The sequence below is a fragment of the Mastomys coucha genome, unplaced genomic scaffold, assembly GCF_008632895.1.
Source record: "Mastomys coucha isolate ucsf_1 unplaced genomic scaffold, UCSF_Mcou_1 pScaffold9, whole genome shotgun sequence".
NCBI classification, from domain to species: domain Eukaryota; kingdom Metazoa; phylum Chordata; class Mammalia; order Rodentia; family Muridae; genus Mastomys; species Mastomys coucha.
Window position 1 is genome coordinate 41,753,755 of NW_022196915.1, and position 19,782 is coordinate 41,773,536.

At 44.5% G+C, this 19,782-nt stretch overlaps 1 protein-coding gene across 1 annotated transcript; it reads left to right on the top strand.

The window, feature by feature from the left end:
- Positions 1-2,578: 2,578 nt before the first annotated feature.
- Positions 2,579-8,821, top strand: LOC116084574 (dehydrogenase/reductase SDR family member 2, mitochondrial-like). The gene is made up of 8 exons (XM_031361643.1): positions 2,579-2,727; positions 3,970-4,147; positions 5,121-5,222; positions 6,482-6,552; positions 7,360-7,411; positions 7,927-8,061; positions 8,385-8,440; positions 8,710-8,821. The coding sequence occupies exons 1-8, from the start codon at positions 2,579-2,581 to the stop codon at positions 8,819-8,821; spliced, it is 855 nt and encodes a 284-aa protein (XP_031217503.1).
- The last annotated feature ends 10,961 nt before the right edge of the window (positions 8,822-19,782 follow it).

Genomic DNA, 19,782 nt, shown 5'->3' on the forward strand with positions numbered 1-19,782 from the left:
GCTTCTTCTTATACATGTATCTCTTGGTAAAAGGAGAGTTGAGAGATATAAGGTATCACAGAAAATTATTGAGCATTTTCCTTTGTTACCGTTACATTAATTTACCAGGATTTGGTAACAAGGTCAGGTGTCTTAAACCACAGAACACCTGTAAATCTACAATCTCTCCTGATGTCTCTCAGGAACTTGCAGATGGCTATCTTGTCATTGTCTTCATGTAGCTTATACAAATCTCTACTCTCCCTTTGGTGTAACTAAATTTCCTCTTCTCCTAATGACACCAGTCAGATGGTTCTATTATTCTCCTATAACATTATTTCAACACGATCATCTCTTTAATGGCTTCATCTCCAAGCATGGTGACACCCAAGGCCCTGGAGGGTAGAGTCTCCACATGATTTGTAAGATGACATGATTTATTCCCTAACACTCCTTAAGATAACCAAGATTAAACTTGCCTTAAAATTAAAAAAAAATGATAAAAGGTGCTTGGTGGCTTAAAGCCTTTATGTTGAGAAGAGATGTGACTCTGTCTAGTTTTAGAGACTCATGACCCTGTTGCCAATGGTTGGGTTAGTTTTCTGTACTAAGGCATTGTTTTTGCTTGGGCTTAATCTATCCATAAAGACTGGAAGATCCGTCAGATAGTATAGTGAAGATTAAGTCAAGATGAAAGCTAGGTATATGAGGAATGATTAGGATTTCTTTAGTTACTAAGACCCAGAGGGGTATTTATGCTCTCATTTATTTACAGCCCCATGGTTTCATATCATCACCCCAAACCTAGACTGTTTGCTCTCCTATGCCAGTCACCTCCCAGGGCCCGGCTCACTTTGTGCCTGGGGAAGTCTTCAGCCCTATTTCCTAATGTAGGCTGTTCTACCCTCAAGCTCTACCTTGCTTCTCGCAAGGGCCCTTCCCTTATCCTTAATCCCTAGGTATTAGTCTTCATTCATTATAATGCTTAGGTTGATATACTATATATTTCTTGGGGGGATGGAACTTGTTTTTGTGGCTGTGTATCTCAAGAGCCTGTATTGTGTCTTCAGACCTTCCCTGCTGAGTATGGGATCCAATCACTAACTGACAGGTGCTGGAAATATAGCAGGATGATTCCCTCTCCTGGTTTGTGTGGGATTCATGAATTCCCTGAAGTCCTGAGGGCACTGCTAATGTTTGTCCAACCTAAGTCATCAGTTTCCTTGGATTCCCACTGACATTTGGATCAGTGGTTCAGCGTTCTTCAGCAGAGATGAACTGTAGTCGACCACAGCGGTCTAAGACATGTACACGATCCTGCACCTTTTCTCTTTCCCCTCGTCTACTCCACTCCAATTTTAACATTGCTCCCCAAGACCACCTCCCAAACAACCACTTGCCTTGATGTGTGCTTATGAGGTGACTGGACTGGAGAATGGTTGTTTCTTCTTACAGTCATCAGTTTTTCTCTGCAATGAGACTCAGTACCTGACAGGAGTCGTGCACTGGAGTAGGGATTTATTTTAGCTCATAGCTTAAGAAGGGATACAGTTCATTAGGGTGAAGAGGCCTGGCAGTGGATGTGAGTCAGTACCTCAAGAAGCAAGAGTTGTCACTCTTCCAACTTTCTCTTTTTCCTTTATTTATTCAGTCAGGGATCTCACTCACGGCACCTCCTTCCTGGTAATCTTCTCTGGAAACATCTTCATAGATAACACCCACAGGTAAGCCCCTAAACACCAGAGGCATGTCTCAATCCAATTAAACTGACAAGGAAGATTAAGCATGGTGAGGCAGGGTTTGAGATAGAAGGTCTGGCCTGAGAGGTGGCTTCAGAGATGAGGTATTGCTGGTGCAGTTAGAATGACAAGGTGAGGTGCGGGCTCTTAGGGCAGAGGAGTCTGGGAGGTGTGATTTTTGGGTCAGGAGGAGGTAAGGGTACGGAAAGCAGCCTGGTGACAGAGTTCAGAACAGGAAAGGAGTGGACGGCTAGGCTTTCCATAGAGTAGAGTAGGAGAGCTGTGTGAAGGGAAGCAACTTGCTTGTTAGACATGCTGGTAAGTTTCTATCCCTGTCGCTGTTGCTCTGGGGAGGAACCCGAGGGAAGAGGAGATTGTAACAGGTAAAGAAATGAGTGGAAACTGAAGATACTGAGAAGAAGCAAGTTCAATGGTCAAGGGCTTGGGAGGTAGCCCAGAGTACCTACCTAATGTATGTTAGGCCCTGTGTTCAAGCCTTCAAAGAAAAAAAGAAAATTTCAATGCTCGGATAAAGGGTATGTGTAAGAAGTCCGAAGGTGATACTAAGAAGCATACTGTAAGTGATTTTCCTTATTGGAGGGATGAAAACAGGTCAGGCAAGTATCTCTCAGGCATCCACGCAGGGCACAGCACTATGCCTGGCTGTGTCCTGTGCTGTGGTTCCTGATGGGGGAAGCCCGCCTTGAGCCTACATTACAGCAAGGACATGAAGGGCTCTGTGACGTTCTGGGAAGTTTGGAAGGTGGTGGAACGCCTGCCAGAGACTTCATGGAGGGTCCAAAAGAGTGCAGGTCCCAGTGTGGTCCATAACCATGATTATCTTCACAGGCCTTTGTTCAATGGCTGTCATGTTCAGATCTATTCCACTGGCCTTTAGGGGCTATCTGTGTATGCCAGTCCCTGTCCCAGCAAGAAGGTTCAGCAAAAGAGCAGATAAGAATCATTCCCCGACTGGTAAAGTGGCTGTGGTCACTGGCTCTACGAAAGGGTGAGTGACTGGAAGTATCTGCCTGGCTCATAGCCAGGAGATGTTGCCACGGTCTCCAAGGGCACACACATCTCATGCATCCCAGCTTCCCCCATATCCATCTCACAGGTCTGGGGTTTAACTCTGCATCTCAACATCTCTCCTTAAAATATCTGCTTTCTGAATCCCACGAAGAGCGTGGAGTCCAAATGTAGTCTCTTACCACTGTCGGTAGGATTGTCCCTCGATAATCAAGATTTTACCATCAGAACAGCACATATGCCTCCCTTTCATACCAACATGGCTACTGTCTTGTGAATCCTCTACTAAGAGAAAAAAGCCTGGCACCTACTGGGCCTCAGACTCAGAGGACTCATTGGCATCATACTTCATATGGCACCAGGACTGGGCAGGTGTCTTGCCACCAGCTCAGAATGGTCTATGATCCCTCACACTGGTTCCCACATCCCCCCACTTCCAGTTGTCCTCTGTCTCCCATATTGCTATGCACTTTATAATGAGTTCTTACTATTCCCAGATGGAGGGAGATCATCGTCCTCTTGATCTTGTATGATCTTAGCATCACCAATATATTTAGAGCTGTTTAGAGTCAGCAGGGAAAACAATGGAACTAGATTTCCCAGATGTGGTGTCTTACATCTTTCTGTGTGCTCCCAATTCTCAGTATTCGTAACACATAAAATACATTTAAAACTCCCAGCTACCCAGATAGTTCTGACAAGATGCTGGGCAATACTTCTTTTCTCTTCCTTGATCATAGCTGCTTAACCAGTACCAGTCAAGAGTCTTCAGACGTCCTCAGTGGGCAGCACATTCTTCAGAAGAGAAGTTTTGAAATTGCAGACCAGAGGGCAGACAATAGGTCTAGAGAGAGTCTAACCCATGCCAGCCTCCTGAGGCTGGGCGAGAGCAGCAATGCTGAGTAGCTAGGATCATAGGCTCCATAGCCAACAAGGCTATGACTCTTCTGATAGAACATTACTTTTCAAAGTTCCTTTTAGTAAAATTGTAGAAACATCTCCATTTATATAATATATGTATCATGCATAAATCTGTGAGAAAGGAATGAGCAGACTGTGAAGGACTGGCATGTGGCATGTGCTCACTGATTTCTCTTGCCTGCGACTGAAGACTTGGAAGCCATGTCTGAGCAACATGAGAGAAACATAGCCATCAGGGCCTGTTTGGGAACAAGACAGAGAAGGCTGAAACCATCACCACCATTTCCTCTTCTGCTGATAGGATTGGCTTTGCCATCGCCAGGCGTCTGGCCCAGGATGGGGCGCATGTGGTCATCAGCAGCCGGAAGCAGGAGAATGTGGACGAAGCGGTGACCATATTGAAGGAGGAGGGGCTGAGTGTGACTGGCACCGTGTGCCATGTGGGAAAGGCTGAGGATCGCCAGCACCTTGTGACCACAGTAAGGAGCTACAGGCTGGGACAGATGGAAGGACATGGCTCTAACCCTGGCTCGAGCGAATCAGGGTCTCTAGTTCTGTAAATGAAGGCAATCCCACATTCTCAGGATACTGAGATGTGACTAAGATTTCCTGACAGGTAGGAACAGCTGTACTGCTCATACTAAGCAAAGAGATGACTGAGGATCTTTCCTAGAAGGGACCAAGTTGTCTAATCCCCAAGTGATTTGTCTCCATGATAAAGTCTGAGCAGTGTAGCCTTGGCCCAACATAGATTTTATTGCTAGTCCATTAGACTAGCCTCTGAAATAGGAGCTTCTGCTGTAACTACTCTGGAAGAAGTGAGTTATGAGATAGGATCTGAAGGAAAATGGAATGGATCAGAGGAGAGAGCAGAGACAGAATTATCTAGAAACGGAAGAGCTGAGAGCAAAGGTCTGGAAAGGTGGAACCCAGGGACCAATGAGATGTCTTACAGGGCAGAAACGATATGCATCCCAGGAGGCAAGAGACACCATTTTATTTAGTCTCTGTAAGGATCTGGATCTGGCTCTGGCCTGGCCCAACCCCAGGACGCTTTAGTTGGCTGTGATCACAATACCCGAAAGAATCAAGTTAAATAAAAGGTTATTTTGGTTTGTGGTTTCAGTCCATCATGGTGGGGAAGGCATGGGCATGGAAGTATGTGGCCAAGTCTGTTCCCATCACAGTACACCAGCATGCAGAAATTGTGGCAGGTACTGTGGGCCTGGTGTAACCTTCAAAGGATTGCCGCCAGTGACCCTGTGCCAGTTGAGGCGCCACCTCTTAAAGATCCATAGCCTCCCCAAACAATGCCATAGCTGGGGAACAAACATTCAGAACATGAACCTGTGGGGATATTTCCTATTCAAAACACAGTGCTGGTTTTCTTTGGGTCTTTACCTCTCTTTACCCCCATTCCTTCACCTGCATGCCTGATCGTTTGCTCTGCAGGCCCTGAAGCATTCTGGGGGCATTGACTTCCTCGTGTGTGTGGCAGGAGTCAATCCTCTGGTGGGAAGCACCCTGGGAGCCAGTGAACAGATCTGGGACAAGGTGAGGAGAGTGCCTTACACACCCTAAACGGTGTAGACACCTACTCGTGGCTAGAAGAATGCATGTGCCCATACCATGCCCATACCATGCACAGGTTCCGTACAGCTGTGTCAGCATTGGCTTGTGTGGATGAGGATGGGGCTTACCTGAGTCAGGCCCAGGGTCAGCCAGGTTCCAGTAGAATGTATTAAATCTCCTTGTGCTGATCACTGCTACTAAGTCCTGAGATGCCAGAAAATGATTTCTGGGTCTGTCTGTGGCAGAGAAGCTCTGACTCAGGTTTATAAAACCATTACAGCCCAAATTAATTGGCATCTCTGTGAACCCTGTAGTCTAGCTGTGCCAAGGAGCATCCCTGGGAGCTCAGAGGGACATCTCATTTGTCCAGAGATTTAGCTGACAGATGGGACTCTCCCACGGTTCTGCCATCCCAGCTGGAAACCACTGAGTACTCAGGGGGCTCCTACTACCTCTGCAGACCCAGATCCCTGTTATACTGAAGAGTCCACCCATGACTAGTCGTGTCTGAACCCCCTCCTGTCCCTAGTGGCAAGGAATTGGCCCGTGATCTCAATGTACCACTCCCTTCCTGTGGGCCACCCCTCCATTTTCTCTTGGTAGAATTTGCTCCATGGTTCCCTCTGTGGTTCTCACGTTCTATGGCTCTTCTTGATCCACCTTCCAGTCCCTCCACCTTACCCTCCACCACATCCAGGATTTCCCAGTTCTTTCTTTATTTTTATAGATGACCAGGGTTTGAGTTCCAACACTGCAAAAAGGCTTAACCCAACCTAACCCAACCAAAATATTATCCCAGATAATTAGTATATGAATGAGCAACACCAGCCCCAATTCCTAACACTTCCTGAGGTAGGCTAGGTGCTTAGTACAGACTTCTTTTCTCTCACCCACACTCTTCCTTTTAGTTAGTCACTGATAACTAACTTCCTCACCCTTACTTCCCTGTGCTTCCCCAGCCTTTCCTCTGAAGGGCAGTAGCAGAGGTTGTATGGGAGCTGACAATGAGAAGGCCCTTAGGCCACACAGTATGGTAATTCTCTAAGGCCTAGAGAGCTCTGGGGCCTCAGAAGCGAGTGTTCCCTCAGACAAACTCTGACCCTCACACATGGTGAAGGGACTCAGTGTTTCAGCTTCCTCCCACACTCATGGGGCTTCGTTCCTGGTCTGGCTCCAGGACAGGGCCCCAGACAGTGGTGTCTGTCTCCCCAGCTCAACCTCTGTATTATTGGGGATTTCAGATCCTGGATGTAAATGTGAAGTCCCCAGCTCTGTTGCTAAGCAAGTTCCTGCCCTACATGGAGAATAGAGGGTAAGTATGTGTGGAAGCTGGGGGGGGGGGCCCACACAGGTTAATTTTTATCCACAGGAAATACTTGGGTAGAGGCCTGGGTAGTTGAAGATGTATTGGGGCATGTGTATGTGTGTGACAGGATTGTCTTTTGGGACAAGTCTTGTTTCTAGACATGATGTTTTCCCCAAGGACATACTTTGTGATGAAGAGAAACATTTTCTGGGATGAGAACAAGGCTTGCCTTCCATATCCTCAAAGGACATTTTCCAGGCCCTATGGGCGTTCAGTTCATCTCAGGGGCTATGGGGACTTTGCTTTTTGTGACATCTGTAGTGATGAAGAGTTCAGAGTGAAGCAGTCTGGGGTCCCCATCTCTCAGTCTCTCCCAGTCTCTTTTGCCTTCCATGGTAGGTCATCTCACTTGTTTCTCTCCTGGTCAGAGGCACCACGAATGCCTTCCTCTGACCTGCTACACAGCCTGGTCCTTCTGTGTGTCCCATAGTTACACAGGGCTGGTTAAGGTTTAGGACTCCTTGGTGACCCACTGACTCCATGGAGGTCCCTACACCTTGAACATCACTTGAGCTTTGCCGTCTGGGTGTGCTAACTCAGTTTGGGGAACCCTGTCTAAGGAATACCACTCTGGCTGTATTTATTGGGTGGCCATGAATGTAATGTCCTTTCATTTAGACCTCTCATGTCTCAAAGTTTTAGACAGTTGCTAAGCCTTTTACGTTTGCTGTGAACTCTGAACTGGTTTTCTCTTCGAGTAAAAGCACACTTGAATGAATCTCTAATTTCACTCCGCATCCCTTTCTCCTCAAGGGGAGGCAGCGTTGTTCTCGTGTCCTCTGCAGTGGCTTATACACCAGTTCCAGTGAGTATGCGCACTGTCTGGTAAGCTGGGTGAGTGCCAGCTGCCTTGATTTCTTGTGAGACCTTGTAGTGGGGTGTGGGAGAACTGACTGTTGATGCTGGATAAAATAGAAATTAGCTATGTGTCTCTGGGATGACACTGTGAACACTTTAGGTCAGACATTATGATTTCATTTTACCCCCCAAGGAGCAAAAATCTGCTATTTGCCTGTAAGTGATGCTAGCTTGCCTTCCTGCCAGGTTAGGACCCTGAATCATCTAATTCTAGTGTTCTCACACTCTACTCAAAAGAAAAATGCAACACTCAATGTCAAGCTTGGATATACATGACAGCAAATTGATAACATAGATGAGAACCTGACTCTTTGAAAATACTGCTGTTGGGGTGGTGGGGCACAAGGGGCAGAGAGTCTGTGTTCAGGCTTACAGTCAGGTACATCTTTGTAGTCTGCAGCCCAGAAACAACCTTTGTTCTGGGAAGATCCCTTCCTACCGTATTGATTCTTTGCTTCTTAGAAACTGGGCGTCTACAACACCAGCAAGACCGCTCTGTTGGGGCTCTGCAAGTCTCTGGCTGTGGAGCTGGCTCCAAAGGGCATCAGAGTCAACTGCCTAGTGCCAGGAATTATCAAGACTGACTTTAGCCTACGGGTGAGCATGACATGCACCTTCTGATCTCAGTCCCCGCCCTCCTACATTATCCTCTCCACAGACCTTCTTGTCCCTCTGTGGGCCAGTCTTCCATCTGAATAGATGCCCACAGAGCCTGGGCATGCAGCAAGATCTCCATTCCAGAGTCAGTCTTTGGGCAGCAGCCCTGTACTTTTCTGCTGATGGATGAGGGTCTCTTTCTTCTTTGAGCAGGCTGGTGTTCATCCTATCCTCCATGGAGGTGTGGGTCAGCCATGATGCTATTTCTACTCTACTGTATCTCCAGTCCTCTGCCTGACATTGGTTCTTCAATCTCTCTCTAGGAAAAAACAATGCCGAACAAGCTACCTGACATGAATAAAGTCTTCGGACTACAGCGGTAGGTCGGGCTTGAAGGACATTGGTGCTCTGTGCCTCTTTCTAGAGAGAATTATTTTTCAATATGAGAAAGACCTCATTTCTGCTGCCATTCTGCTGGCTGCTTCCCCTTTCTGGAGTCCTGGGTTGGGGACAGGAGGTCAGGTTTGTCGTCAACCACTGTCACTCTCCCATTGAGGTTGGTGGATGCTAGGTGCCCCTCTCAGACTGCAGAAGTCCAGGTCAGAGCCCATTAGTATTTCCTGTGACCTCATCTCTTCTCTTCCACAGGTTAGGGGAACCAGAAGAATGTGCAGGACTTGTATCCTTCCTGTGCTCATCAGATGCCAGCTACATCACTGGGGAGAACATCATGGTGGCTGGATTCTCCTCTAAACTGTGAAGAGACAGCATGGTTTAGTGACTGGGGTTGAAGTCCTCAAGTGGAAGACACAAGGCTTGGTGGGAAATATGTAGGTGTAGAGCCTTAAAATGTGCTTGGGATCCAGGTCATGTAGGGATACTTACTTAAACGTTGTGAAGGAAAGCATGCGCTTAAAGATTTCATTCGGAATAAATTTGTTTGGACACTTCTGGACATGTTCCTGTTTGCCTCTTGACCTACTGCCCTATTAACCCAGACACGTCATCCTTGAGTTATTCTACTTTCTTACTACTGCCACTCGACCCTAACAGTTATTTTTAAAACCCCTCCCTCTCTTCCTTCTTTCCTTTCCTGTGAAGTAAGAAATCAGGTAGGAGCTTTTCCATCTGCTCTTCCAGATCTACCCTTTCCTTGGTGTTGACGCTATGCTCTGGGACAATCTGTAGATACTTCAAGTCCTTTGGCTTCTGGCTTCCAGGTGAGTTTGGTCAATTGTAGGCAGATTGGGAGGTCAGAGGACATATTTCTCAGGCTCCCTTCTTGTCCATTTGCCATGTCTAAGTTATTTTGTCTGCCAAAGGAAACTTTTGTCAGGTGGCATCCTTTAAGCAGGTAAATTTCCATAATTTCTTACATATTCCTTCCAGCCTACATGTGGTGATGGGTCTTTACCTTGTTGAGTGCTAACTAAATATTAGCCACTCATTTGTAAAGGCTGTAAAGATCATCTTAAGATTTTCTTTTTATTTCATATTTACATTGTATAGTGATCTAATTAAGGCAGAGTGTGACTCTTCTGGGGAAGATGTAAAAACATCGTCCATTCTTCCTAGATGGGACACCAATTACAGTCCAAAGAGGCAAGTTCGTGCAAGTTTAGCAAGGTAAACCATTGAGTTTACTGAGGTTACTTACAGGAGCCTGGCTGACTCAAAGGCAAGTGTATCATCAACCCCCCCTACCCCCGCTGTGGGTGATGACTCTCCGAAGATGCATCCCACCTTGCAGGCTGCTCAGTCTCCCCTCATTAGCAATTGTTACTGCTTATGTAGTTTCAGGGAGGGGTCTTGTGAAACTTGTAATTCTTCTGAGCTTCCTGAGTCATGCAAGTTGTATGTATTTCCCTCCTCCCTCCAGCAGGAAGTGTTTTGGTTGGGATGAAATGGATACACAACACCAGATGATGAACATAACCTTGCCTCAAACATTTATCATTTCATTGTGGTAAAAACATCCAAGATACTTTCTTCTAGCTACTTGTAAACAGTGTAGTATTACTAACTGTTATTACACTATAGCACAACAGAATAACAAATTTTATTTCTTCTATCTAACTTAATTCTCATGGGCAAGACAATCCCACTTCCCACTCTCCTACTTTTCTAGCTCCTGAAAATCAGTATTCTAGTCTCTGATTTCATGAGGTGGAGTATTTCAGAGTGTACACAGAGTGAACTGCATAGTATTTGTCTTTTTTAAAATTAATTAATTTCTTCTCCTCCCCCTTTCTCCTCAGAAAAAAGAGAGGCCTCCCATGGGCATAAACCAGCCTTGGTATATCAAGTTGTAGTACGACTAGGTATATCTTCTCAAATTGAGGCTAAATAAGGCAGCCAAGTATTGGGAAAGGGTCTAAAGACAGGCAACAGAGTCAGAGACAGCCAGCCCCTGTCTCTGGTTAAGAGTCCTACATAAAAACAAAGCTACACACTGTTGTAGATGTGCAGAGGGCCTAGGTCAGTCTGTTGTAGGCTCTCTGGTTGGCAGCTCAGTCTCCATGAGCCCCTATGGGCCCAGGTTAGTTGATTCTGTAAGGTTTCTTTTGGTGTCCTTGACTCTTCTGATTCTTATTATCCCTTCTCCCCTTCTTCTGTAGGATTCCCCAAGCTCTGACTAGTGTTTGACTGTGGGTCTCTGCATCTGTTTCTATCAGTTGCTGGGTGAAGCCTCTCTGATGATGGTTGTGCTAGGTTCCTGTCTGCAAGATAGCAGAATATCATTAACAGTGTCATGGTGGGCTCCATCTCATTACATGGGCCTCAAGATGGACAAGTCATTGGTTGGTCATTCCCTCAATTTCTGCTCCATCTTTCTCCCTGTCCATCATGTAGGCAGTACAAATTGTAGGTCAAAGGTTTTGTGGCTGGCTTGGTGTCCCAATCTCTCTATTGGAAGTCTTTCCTTGTGACAGGAGATAGCTGGTTCAGGCTGCATATCCCCCATTGCTAAGACTCGTAGCTAGAGTAACCCTCAGATTCCTGTGAGTTCCCATTGCTCTAGGTTTCTAACTCATCCCAGAGAAGCTCCTTGACTCTGGCTCCAGTTGTCTCTCTCAGTACTCTTTCCCTCTGTTCTCCCTGCATCCCTTCTGTTTCTATCTCCCATCCCTTGTCTACTGCTCCCCGATATTTATTCTATTTTCCTTCCTCAGTGAGATTTATGTGTCACCTACCTTGAGTCTTCCTTACTACTTAGCTTCTTTGGGTCTATGGATTGTAGCATGGTTTTCCTTTACTTTACAGCTAATATCCACTTATAAGAGCTAATATCCACTTATAAGAGAGTATATACCATGTTTGTCTTTCTGGGTCTGGGTTATCACAATCAGAATGATCCTTTTTAGTTACATCCATTTGCCTGCAAGTTTTACAATGTCATTGTTTTTTACTAGCTGAGTACTATTCCACTGTGTAGAATATCCATTCTTTATCCATTTTTCAGTTGAGGGACATCTAGGTTGTTTCCAGTTTCTGGCTATTATGAATAAAGCTGCTATGAACATAGTTGAGCAGATGTCCTTGTGGTATGGTGGAACAATTTTTGGGTATATGCCCAGGAGTGGTATAGCTGGGTCTTGAGGTAGTTCTATTCTCAGTTTTCTGAGAAACTGCCAAATTGATTTCCAAAGCAGCTGTACAAGTTTGCACTCCCACCAGCAATGGAGGAGTTTTTCCCCTTACTCTACATCCTTGCCACTCTGAACTGTTGCTTGAATTTTTGATCTTAGCCATTCTGATGGGTACAATAGAAACTCAGAGTTGTTTTGGCTTGTATTTCCCTGATGGCTAAAGATGTTGAATATTTTTTCAAGTGCTTTTATTGACAGAAATTCATCTGTCAAGAATTCTCTGTTTAGATTTATGCACCATTTTTAAATTGGGCTATTTGGTTTATTGATGTCTAGTTTCTTGAATTCTTTATATATTTTGAATACCAGCCCTCAATTGGATGTGGGGTTGGTGAAGATCTTTTCCTATCCTATAGTCTGCCATTTTCTCTCTTGGATAGTATCTTTTGCCTTACAGAAGCTTTTCAGTTTCATAAGGTCCCATTTATTAATTGTTGGTCTTAGTGCCTGAGTTATTGGTGTTCTGTTCAGGAAGTTGTCTCCTGTGTCAATGCATTCAAAGCTATATCTCACTTTCTCTTTGTATCTGGTTTTATGTCAAGTCCACTTGGACTTGAGTTTTGTACAGGGTGATAGATATGGATTTTTTTGCATTCTTCTACATGTAGACATCCAATTAGATCAGCACCATTTGTTTAAGATGCCTTCTTTTTCCAATGTATAATTTCAGATTCTTTGTCAAAAAATCAAGTGTCCATTGGAGTGTGGATTTACTTCTGGGTCTTTGATACTATTCTATTGATCAACCTGTCTGTTTTTATACCAATACCATGTAGTTTTTATTGCCATTATTCTGTAGTATAGTTTGAAATCAGTGATGGATATACCTCCCGAAATTGTTTTATTGTATAGGATTGTTTCAGCTATACTGAGATTTTTGTTTTTCCATATGAAGTTGAGAATTGTTCTTTCAAGGTCTGTAAAGAATTATGTTAGAATTTTGATGGGGATTGCATTGAATCTGTAGATTGCTTTTGGTAGATGACTATTTTTACTAAATCATTCCTACTGATCCATAAGCATGAGAGATGTGTCTGTCTTCTGATAGCTTCTTCAATTTCTTTAAAGACTTGAAGTTCCTGTCATACAGGTCTCTCACTTGCTTGGTTAGAGTTACATTAAGATATTTATATTATTTGTGGCTATAGTGAAGGGTGTTGTTTCTCTAATTTCTTTCTTAGCCCATTTATCATTTGTATATAGGAGGGCTACTGATATTTTTTCTCCTCAAGTTTATTCATAAAAATAGAATAGGACACTGGTCATTCACCAATTGTGTATTCATAGGTATGTCACAGCAGTCTGTCTTCCCATTGGCAAGTGCTTTTTCTATGGGGCCTTCATAGGGGCCTGGGCACATTTGGGATTCTGAACTGGAGCTGAAGCCTGGGTCCCAGCTGGAGCTTTGGCCTCTGCCTTGGTTTGAACCTTGGGCTTTGGTTGGCAGAGCCTATGACCTTTGGCCATGTAGCCAAGCTTGGGTGAACAATGAACATCAGATGGCTGAGTTTATGGCTGGGGTCCGTTGGCTTCTTGGGTTTGATGGCCTGAGGCTTCCCAAGAGCCTTGATGGCCTCTGTGCATGCACTCACTGCCTTTGCATTATTGGCCTGCATCTTCTCCAGGCCTTTCTTGTTGTGCTTCTTGGCAAAGCGCATGTTCCTCAGGAACTTGGGGTCAACCCCCTTAAGAGATTCCTATCTTTGTGACAGGGGTTTCTTGATGTATTTCTGTGTCATTTGTGGACTGTTTGTGTGTAGTATTGTTCTTGGACTTGGCCATGTCTACATGGTAACCCGAGGCTCCCCCTGATTCTTTCTTTTTTTTACTTAAGTTAATTTCGTATCCAGTCATTTCACTGAAGGTGTTTATCAGCTGTAGCAGTTTCCTGGTTGAATTTTTGAGGTTACTTGTCGCGACCAGTCTCGCCAGCAAGAACGACGCGGCAACAGGATCCTTCTCAGCAGCACTTTATTGGGAGCTCCTCTTGAAGTTTGAAGCGAAGGACCCCCGATACCCTGAAGCTGCTGGCTTATATAGCCGAGCGAGACTGTCTGATTGGTGCACCATGCAGACACCTCATTAACCTACCCCCGCGGGAGGGGGGGCGAGCAAACGTGTTACTGTCTGATTAGTTTAGTGCAAGCACCTTATTAGCATATCCCCATCGGGAGGGGGAGAGCCGAGGGAGAGACGTGTCACTGTTACCGCGCGCCTGCGCCAAGCAGCTGTCAGTGGTACAGAAGTGAAGTTTGGCGCCATTTTGAATAGATGCTGGTCGGCGGCCAACAGTTACTGGTATATACCATTGTGTCATCTGTAAATAAAGATACTTTGACTTTTTCCTTCCCAATTTGTATCCCCTTGATCTCCTCTAGTTGTCTTACTGCTCTAGCTAAAACTTCAAGTACTATATGGAGTAGATATGGAGAGAGTGGGCAGCCTTGTCTTGTCCCTGATTTAGTGAAATTGCTTAAAGTTTCCCTCCATTTAATTTGATGTTGGCTATTGGCTTACTATATATTGCCTTTATTATGTTTAGCTATGTGCCTTGTATTCCTGATCTCTCCAAGACACACTTGGGCATCTGAGTTTGGGATGATTATAGGTCTGGGTGCTGATTTCTGTGTTTGTCTTTGTTGGCAGAGTATCTTGTTCCTTGGTTTCTGTTTCTTCTTTGGTCTTCTGGGCTTTGCAGCCTAGATTTATGGTGGCCTGTTTGGCCTCTGAACCACTAGGGAATCCCTGACTAGATTGGGGACTTGACTTCTAGCAACTTGCTTGGCATTTGGTGCAGCAGAGGGTCTCTGTTCTTCTGATTGGTCTGGCCTGTACCTGAACAGCTGGATTCTGCTGCATTTAGGAACAGGAGCCCAGCAAGGCATGGGGTGAGGTGGGGAGGGTCTTAGGGAGCTGAGTCTAGGGAGTAGCACAGTTCAGCTGGCAGGGGCTCACTCACCTGTCCTTTTGACTGGTGTGGCCTGCACCTGAAAAGTTGCAGTCTCAAAAGCTGGGACTTTCAATAGCTGAGCCCTTGTGAATGGGATGAATGTCCTTAGAAAAGAGGATCAAGAGTGCTGTCTGACCTATTCTACCTTCTAACATGAATGGACGCAGAATTTGTTCTCTCTGGTGACCATGGCAACAAGGTACTATCTTGGGAGCAGAGAGTGAGCTCTTTTCAGACATGGAATTAGCCGGTGCCTTGAGCTTGAATTTCCAAGGTTGCATATCTATGGGAGAATTTCTATTGTTTATAAATCTTCCAAAATAAGATTTTTTTATAGTAGAAAAATCAAATGAGGGTGTTCTCCCCTCCTACCTCTGCTCTAGCAAGGCTTCCCTCTCATCTTGAAGTTTAACATCTGTCAACCATTCTTTCTATTACACTTCTCCAACTCCCCCAGTGGCAAAAGCAAAACAGAGCTAATAATGACCTGCTACATCAGGCACCATAGGTCTCAGCAAACTGTTCAGCCATGCAAACAATTCAGGCACCTTTCAATGCTCTCTTTGTGCTTTGGACCGTGCTGCAGACCTCTTACCTGGAGCAGGTGTTCTGCCCAGGTTTTTCCTTCCTAGTGTCTGAGAGAGCTAAAGTGCTCCCTACTGGTTTCTTCCTGAGTACCCGTGTTCGCTGCCCTCTTTGGTGATGGGAGCAGGTTGGGAGTCCTGTAAGCACCACTTCTTCCCTGGTTTGGAAGCTCTTGGCTGCCATTTCTCTCCTGAATAAGGAGGGATGTTTGGGTTCCCAGAGCTTTCTGATAACTTTTGTTGTTGCTGTTGTTTTCTGGACTCACTGCTCTCTTTTCATTTACAAAACTGCCTTTACTCTAAACTAGGAAACAACTTGAAGTTTGGAAGTAGGCAGAAGAGAGAAGAGGGCATTTCTATTGTAGTGTTGGGATTGGCTTTCTAATTCTCTGGGCAAAGTTTGTGTTGTTTTGAGATGCAAATACATTCTCTCTACCAGAGCAGATGACCCCTGAGATTATGTTTTTTTATTTGTTTGTTTGTTTTTAACACTTGGACATCAACCAGATTTGTGTCTGACAAATCTTATTCTAACCTTCTCTATAACTACTTAGCCTTTCAAATGCCTTAAAATGGGTTATAACATCATTTTTGTTCATTCTCTAGTGAATGGGTCAAGCAAAACTGTGACACCAGCTGGTTTTATGTGTGTATGAGGTATATGATGTCATCTTTTGGAAAATTCCAGCTTGGTGCTGTTTTATCACGTGCAGGGGCAAATGCAGAACAATGCTACAGTCTTGCAGGAGAAACATTTTTATTAATTATGCTGTTAATCTTCGTCCTTCCCACTGCTCACCTTTCATAGGAGAAGGTATTTGTCCTTCCATTTTTAAATGAGAAGACTCTCCTGCAGTCCCTTAACATTCCATAGCTGCCACATGACATTCTGTTTCCCAGACAATGTTGTTTAAATGTTGCCTCAGACCAAACATCTGAGGATGTACATGAGAAACATTAGGAGTGTGTCAAGTTGATGTTGGATAGGTGTGAAAGTTTCATGCCTGAGAGTTTTTTCACTGAAAACTTTACTGCAAAGTTTTGACCCCTGCTAGGCTCCACTAGCCTTTCACGTCAGCCAGCTTAATGAGCTCTCAGAGTAAGCGAATACTTCCAGCTGCTATAATTCTACCTAGACTTTCTCTACCATCACCATAGAAACAAACCTCTCCCTTTCGAAGGAAAAAATCATGTTATAATGAAGAAGACTGAATAGTACAATTAATGAGCTGATCTGCAAACACAGTAGATGTTGAAGGAGGAAGGAACGGAGTGATGGTGGGGACAGGTAGAGCATGAATGGAGAGATGATGTGGACAACTGAGTCTTGCTGTCTTGCTGTATGAGCCTGACTTTGGCTGGAGACTCCCAGCAGGGAAAGGGTGAGATGTTGAGCAGAATATTTACCAATAGGTGATGGGTTTTGAGTCGCGGCAGGAAGCATCTGCAGACACCAGGCCCAGGCAGTTTCACGTGTAAGAGGTTTAATTGGAAGGGGGTAGGGGGGTAGCAGCGCAGGAAGAGAGAGGGGAGAGAGAGAAGAAAAGAGAGAGAAAGATGGAAGAAAGTACCCATATATATATGTCGTGACGTAGCAGTCCAGGTAAAAGTGGGAGCTGAACCCAATGGATTCTGGGAATATGGTGGCCGTTGCCCTGGTGACAGGCCTGTGGACCCGCCCACATATCTGCCGCAGGCAGATTCTAGATGCTAACAATAGGTTTTTGGTATCCCTCCAGAGCGAAGGATCATCAGCAAGGGCTCTTTTCAGTTTGGCATCATAAATCCAAGCAAGAACTGATTCTGAATGTCAAACATCATGGGAAAGTGGGACCCTCACTTGAAAATCAAATTTTCAACCCGCTAAAGGTTGAGAAGTCATAGATACAGGGCAATGGGCTGATAAAGACAGATTGGCAAGAGAAGGTAAACATGGTTAATGACATGGATGTGGGGGGATGGGTTGACAGATGACAGATTGGTTGTATTTTCCTGGATGTCTCAGAATTCTGGTTTGAACTTTTCCACTTCCTTTTGTAACAAGGATTGACTAAGGAACAATAAGGGGCCAAAGGAAAGAACTTGGGGAGAAGCCAGAAGGAATATGAAAGGAGAGGAGTTATAACCTATAAATATGTCCAGACACTGGGTCAACAACCATCAAACTGGGCTTTGCACAGATGGAAAAGCAGCCTCAAGGGCAGACACCATGACATTCTTAGCTGTGTCCTGACATGAAGAAATAAGATTGTTCTTGTCAGATCACCTGAATCATAAAGTACTCTCTGTAAGGTGTGTAGTGATGGCTCAGGGATTAAGAGTATGTGCTGCTCTTGCAGATGATGGGGGTTTAGTTTTCAGGGCCTACATCAGATGCTCACACCCACCTGTAACTTTAGCTCAGGGATCTGATACCCTCTTCTGGACTTTGCCTGGCACCTACACTCATGTGCATACACTCCATACCTGTACATAAAAATTTTCTTTTGTTATTTTATAACAAAATTATTCTTATAAAATTATCTATGTAATTGTGTACAACAGCCCCTGGAATCACCAATAAGCCCACTAGAATATGCCTATTAAACAAGACTCCAAGGAAACCCATGCTTCCTCTTGTGTGTGAACTTTCACAGTAAGCAAGCTTTGCTTGTTATTGTTGTCTCATGTATGAATTCTTTCTTTGATGGTGATAATATCTTGATGATAACACACACATGTCTCCTTCTGATAGTCTGGTCTGTTTCTGTCCCTGAGACCTTCCCAGTCTCCCACTAGGAGTGCTTTTATGGTCTGGTATTTCAGTCATTTTAGTGGTGGGTGTATCACTTAGTCTGAAAACTAGATTGTTATAGTTACAGGTTCTCTGGTAGTTGTCCTAGCGGCTCTCTTAGATTGAACTAGTTTGGATTAGCCAAGTAGAAAAGGGACTCTTGGTCTTCAGATATCCTATCATTGATGACATATAAAATAAGCATGGATCAGAAATATAGGCAGGCCATGTAGACAGTGCACTGGACCACTTCTGTATATTACCCTGGAAGACTGTGTGCAAAGGACAGGTGGGATTTAACAAGCAAACAGATACTGTGTAAATTGATAAACCCCTTACTGTTGCTTAAGTAAACAATAGGCAAGTAATGATAAGCACTGTATAATAGCATAGAGAAAAAATTATTTCCCTCCCAAACTTTTTATGTTTTTTAACCAAGACTTCTTGTTTAAGAAAAGACAGATTGATACAAGAAAAGCAAACAGTTTAGTGACATGTATATCTAATGTAGGGGAAACTCCAGGGGAGTTAGGGAATGTCTACATAGATCCCTAAGATTATCTTAGACTGTACACTTTGGGGAAACAAGATGAGCAGGTATGAGGAAAGGCCTGTATGGCAAGGGGACCTACGTGGATAACAGGTAAATCACATCTTTCTACAGGTCAGTGATCTCATTTCCCCACAGTGCAGCAGGGAGACACCGCTACAAGTTGAGATTTCTTGTAATGGTTAAAGGTGAAATGTTTTTTTTTTTTTTTAATTAAATATGACCAGGCAGTGGTGGCACATGTCTTTAATCCCAGCACTTGGGAGGCAGAGGCAGGTGGATTTCTGAGTTCTAGGCCAGCCTGGTCTACAGAGTGAGTTCCAGGACAGCCAGGGCTATACAGAGAAACCCTGTCTCGAAAACCAACCAAACAAAAAAAATTAAATATGTATATCTCTATTTTAAAAATTAAGACATAATTGCATTATTCCCCCTCCTCTTTCCTCCCTCTTACCCCTTCCATGTACCCCACCTCACTCTCTCTCTGATTCACGGCCACTTCTTTAATTACATATATGTGAAAATGCCAAGGTACACTGATACAACCTGGTTAGTCTGCTTAGTGCTCCTTGTATGTATCTGATCTCAGGAGTGACCACTTGGGATCGGATAACAGGTTTGGTTTATCCCGGGAGATAACTCAGCACTCATTAGTTCTTGCTTAGCAGTGGGGCCCCCTGAGATTTCCCCTTTCGCTGTAGCATGTCTGTCGGAACAAGATCCAAAAATGAAGTTGTATGAAGAGAATTCTGAGCGCTTGTGAGAAAACTCCAAGAAAACAGGACAAGAGTCTGGTGACCTCAGTTTCTTCCAAAACCATTGAATCGTTCTTGCACGGTGCTTTCATGACCCTCCCAGGTGTAGCAGATAGGAATAAATTTACTTCGGATTATTCATCTCCACTGATACTGTTATTGGTTTGTATGCCTCTGTGGTTTGTGTGCCTCTGTTTTGCCGCTTGTCTGTGCGACTGTATGCTTTACTCACGCGACTCCTCTTAATCCCCAGAGTATAAATTGTCTGATGCTCTGAATAAATATGGCTACTGCGTGAGACCTCATTCATCAGCTCCATTCTCCTCCCATGTCCTACTGCCTCTAGAGTAAATACATGTCCACTGCTATTGCCATCATCTCCACAGCACGGCAGGCAGCCAAAATAGGACACGAACACTTGAAAATGTCCTTTTAAAAGCCAGCTTTTCAGAGTTTCTC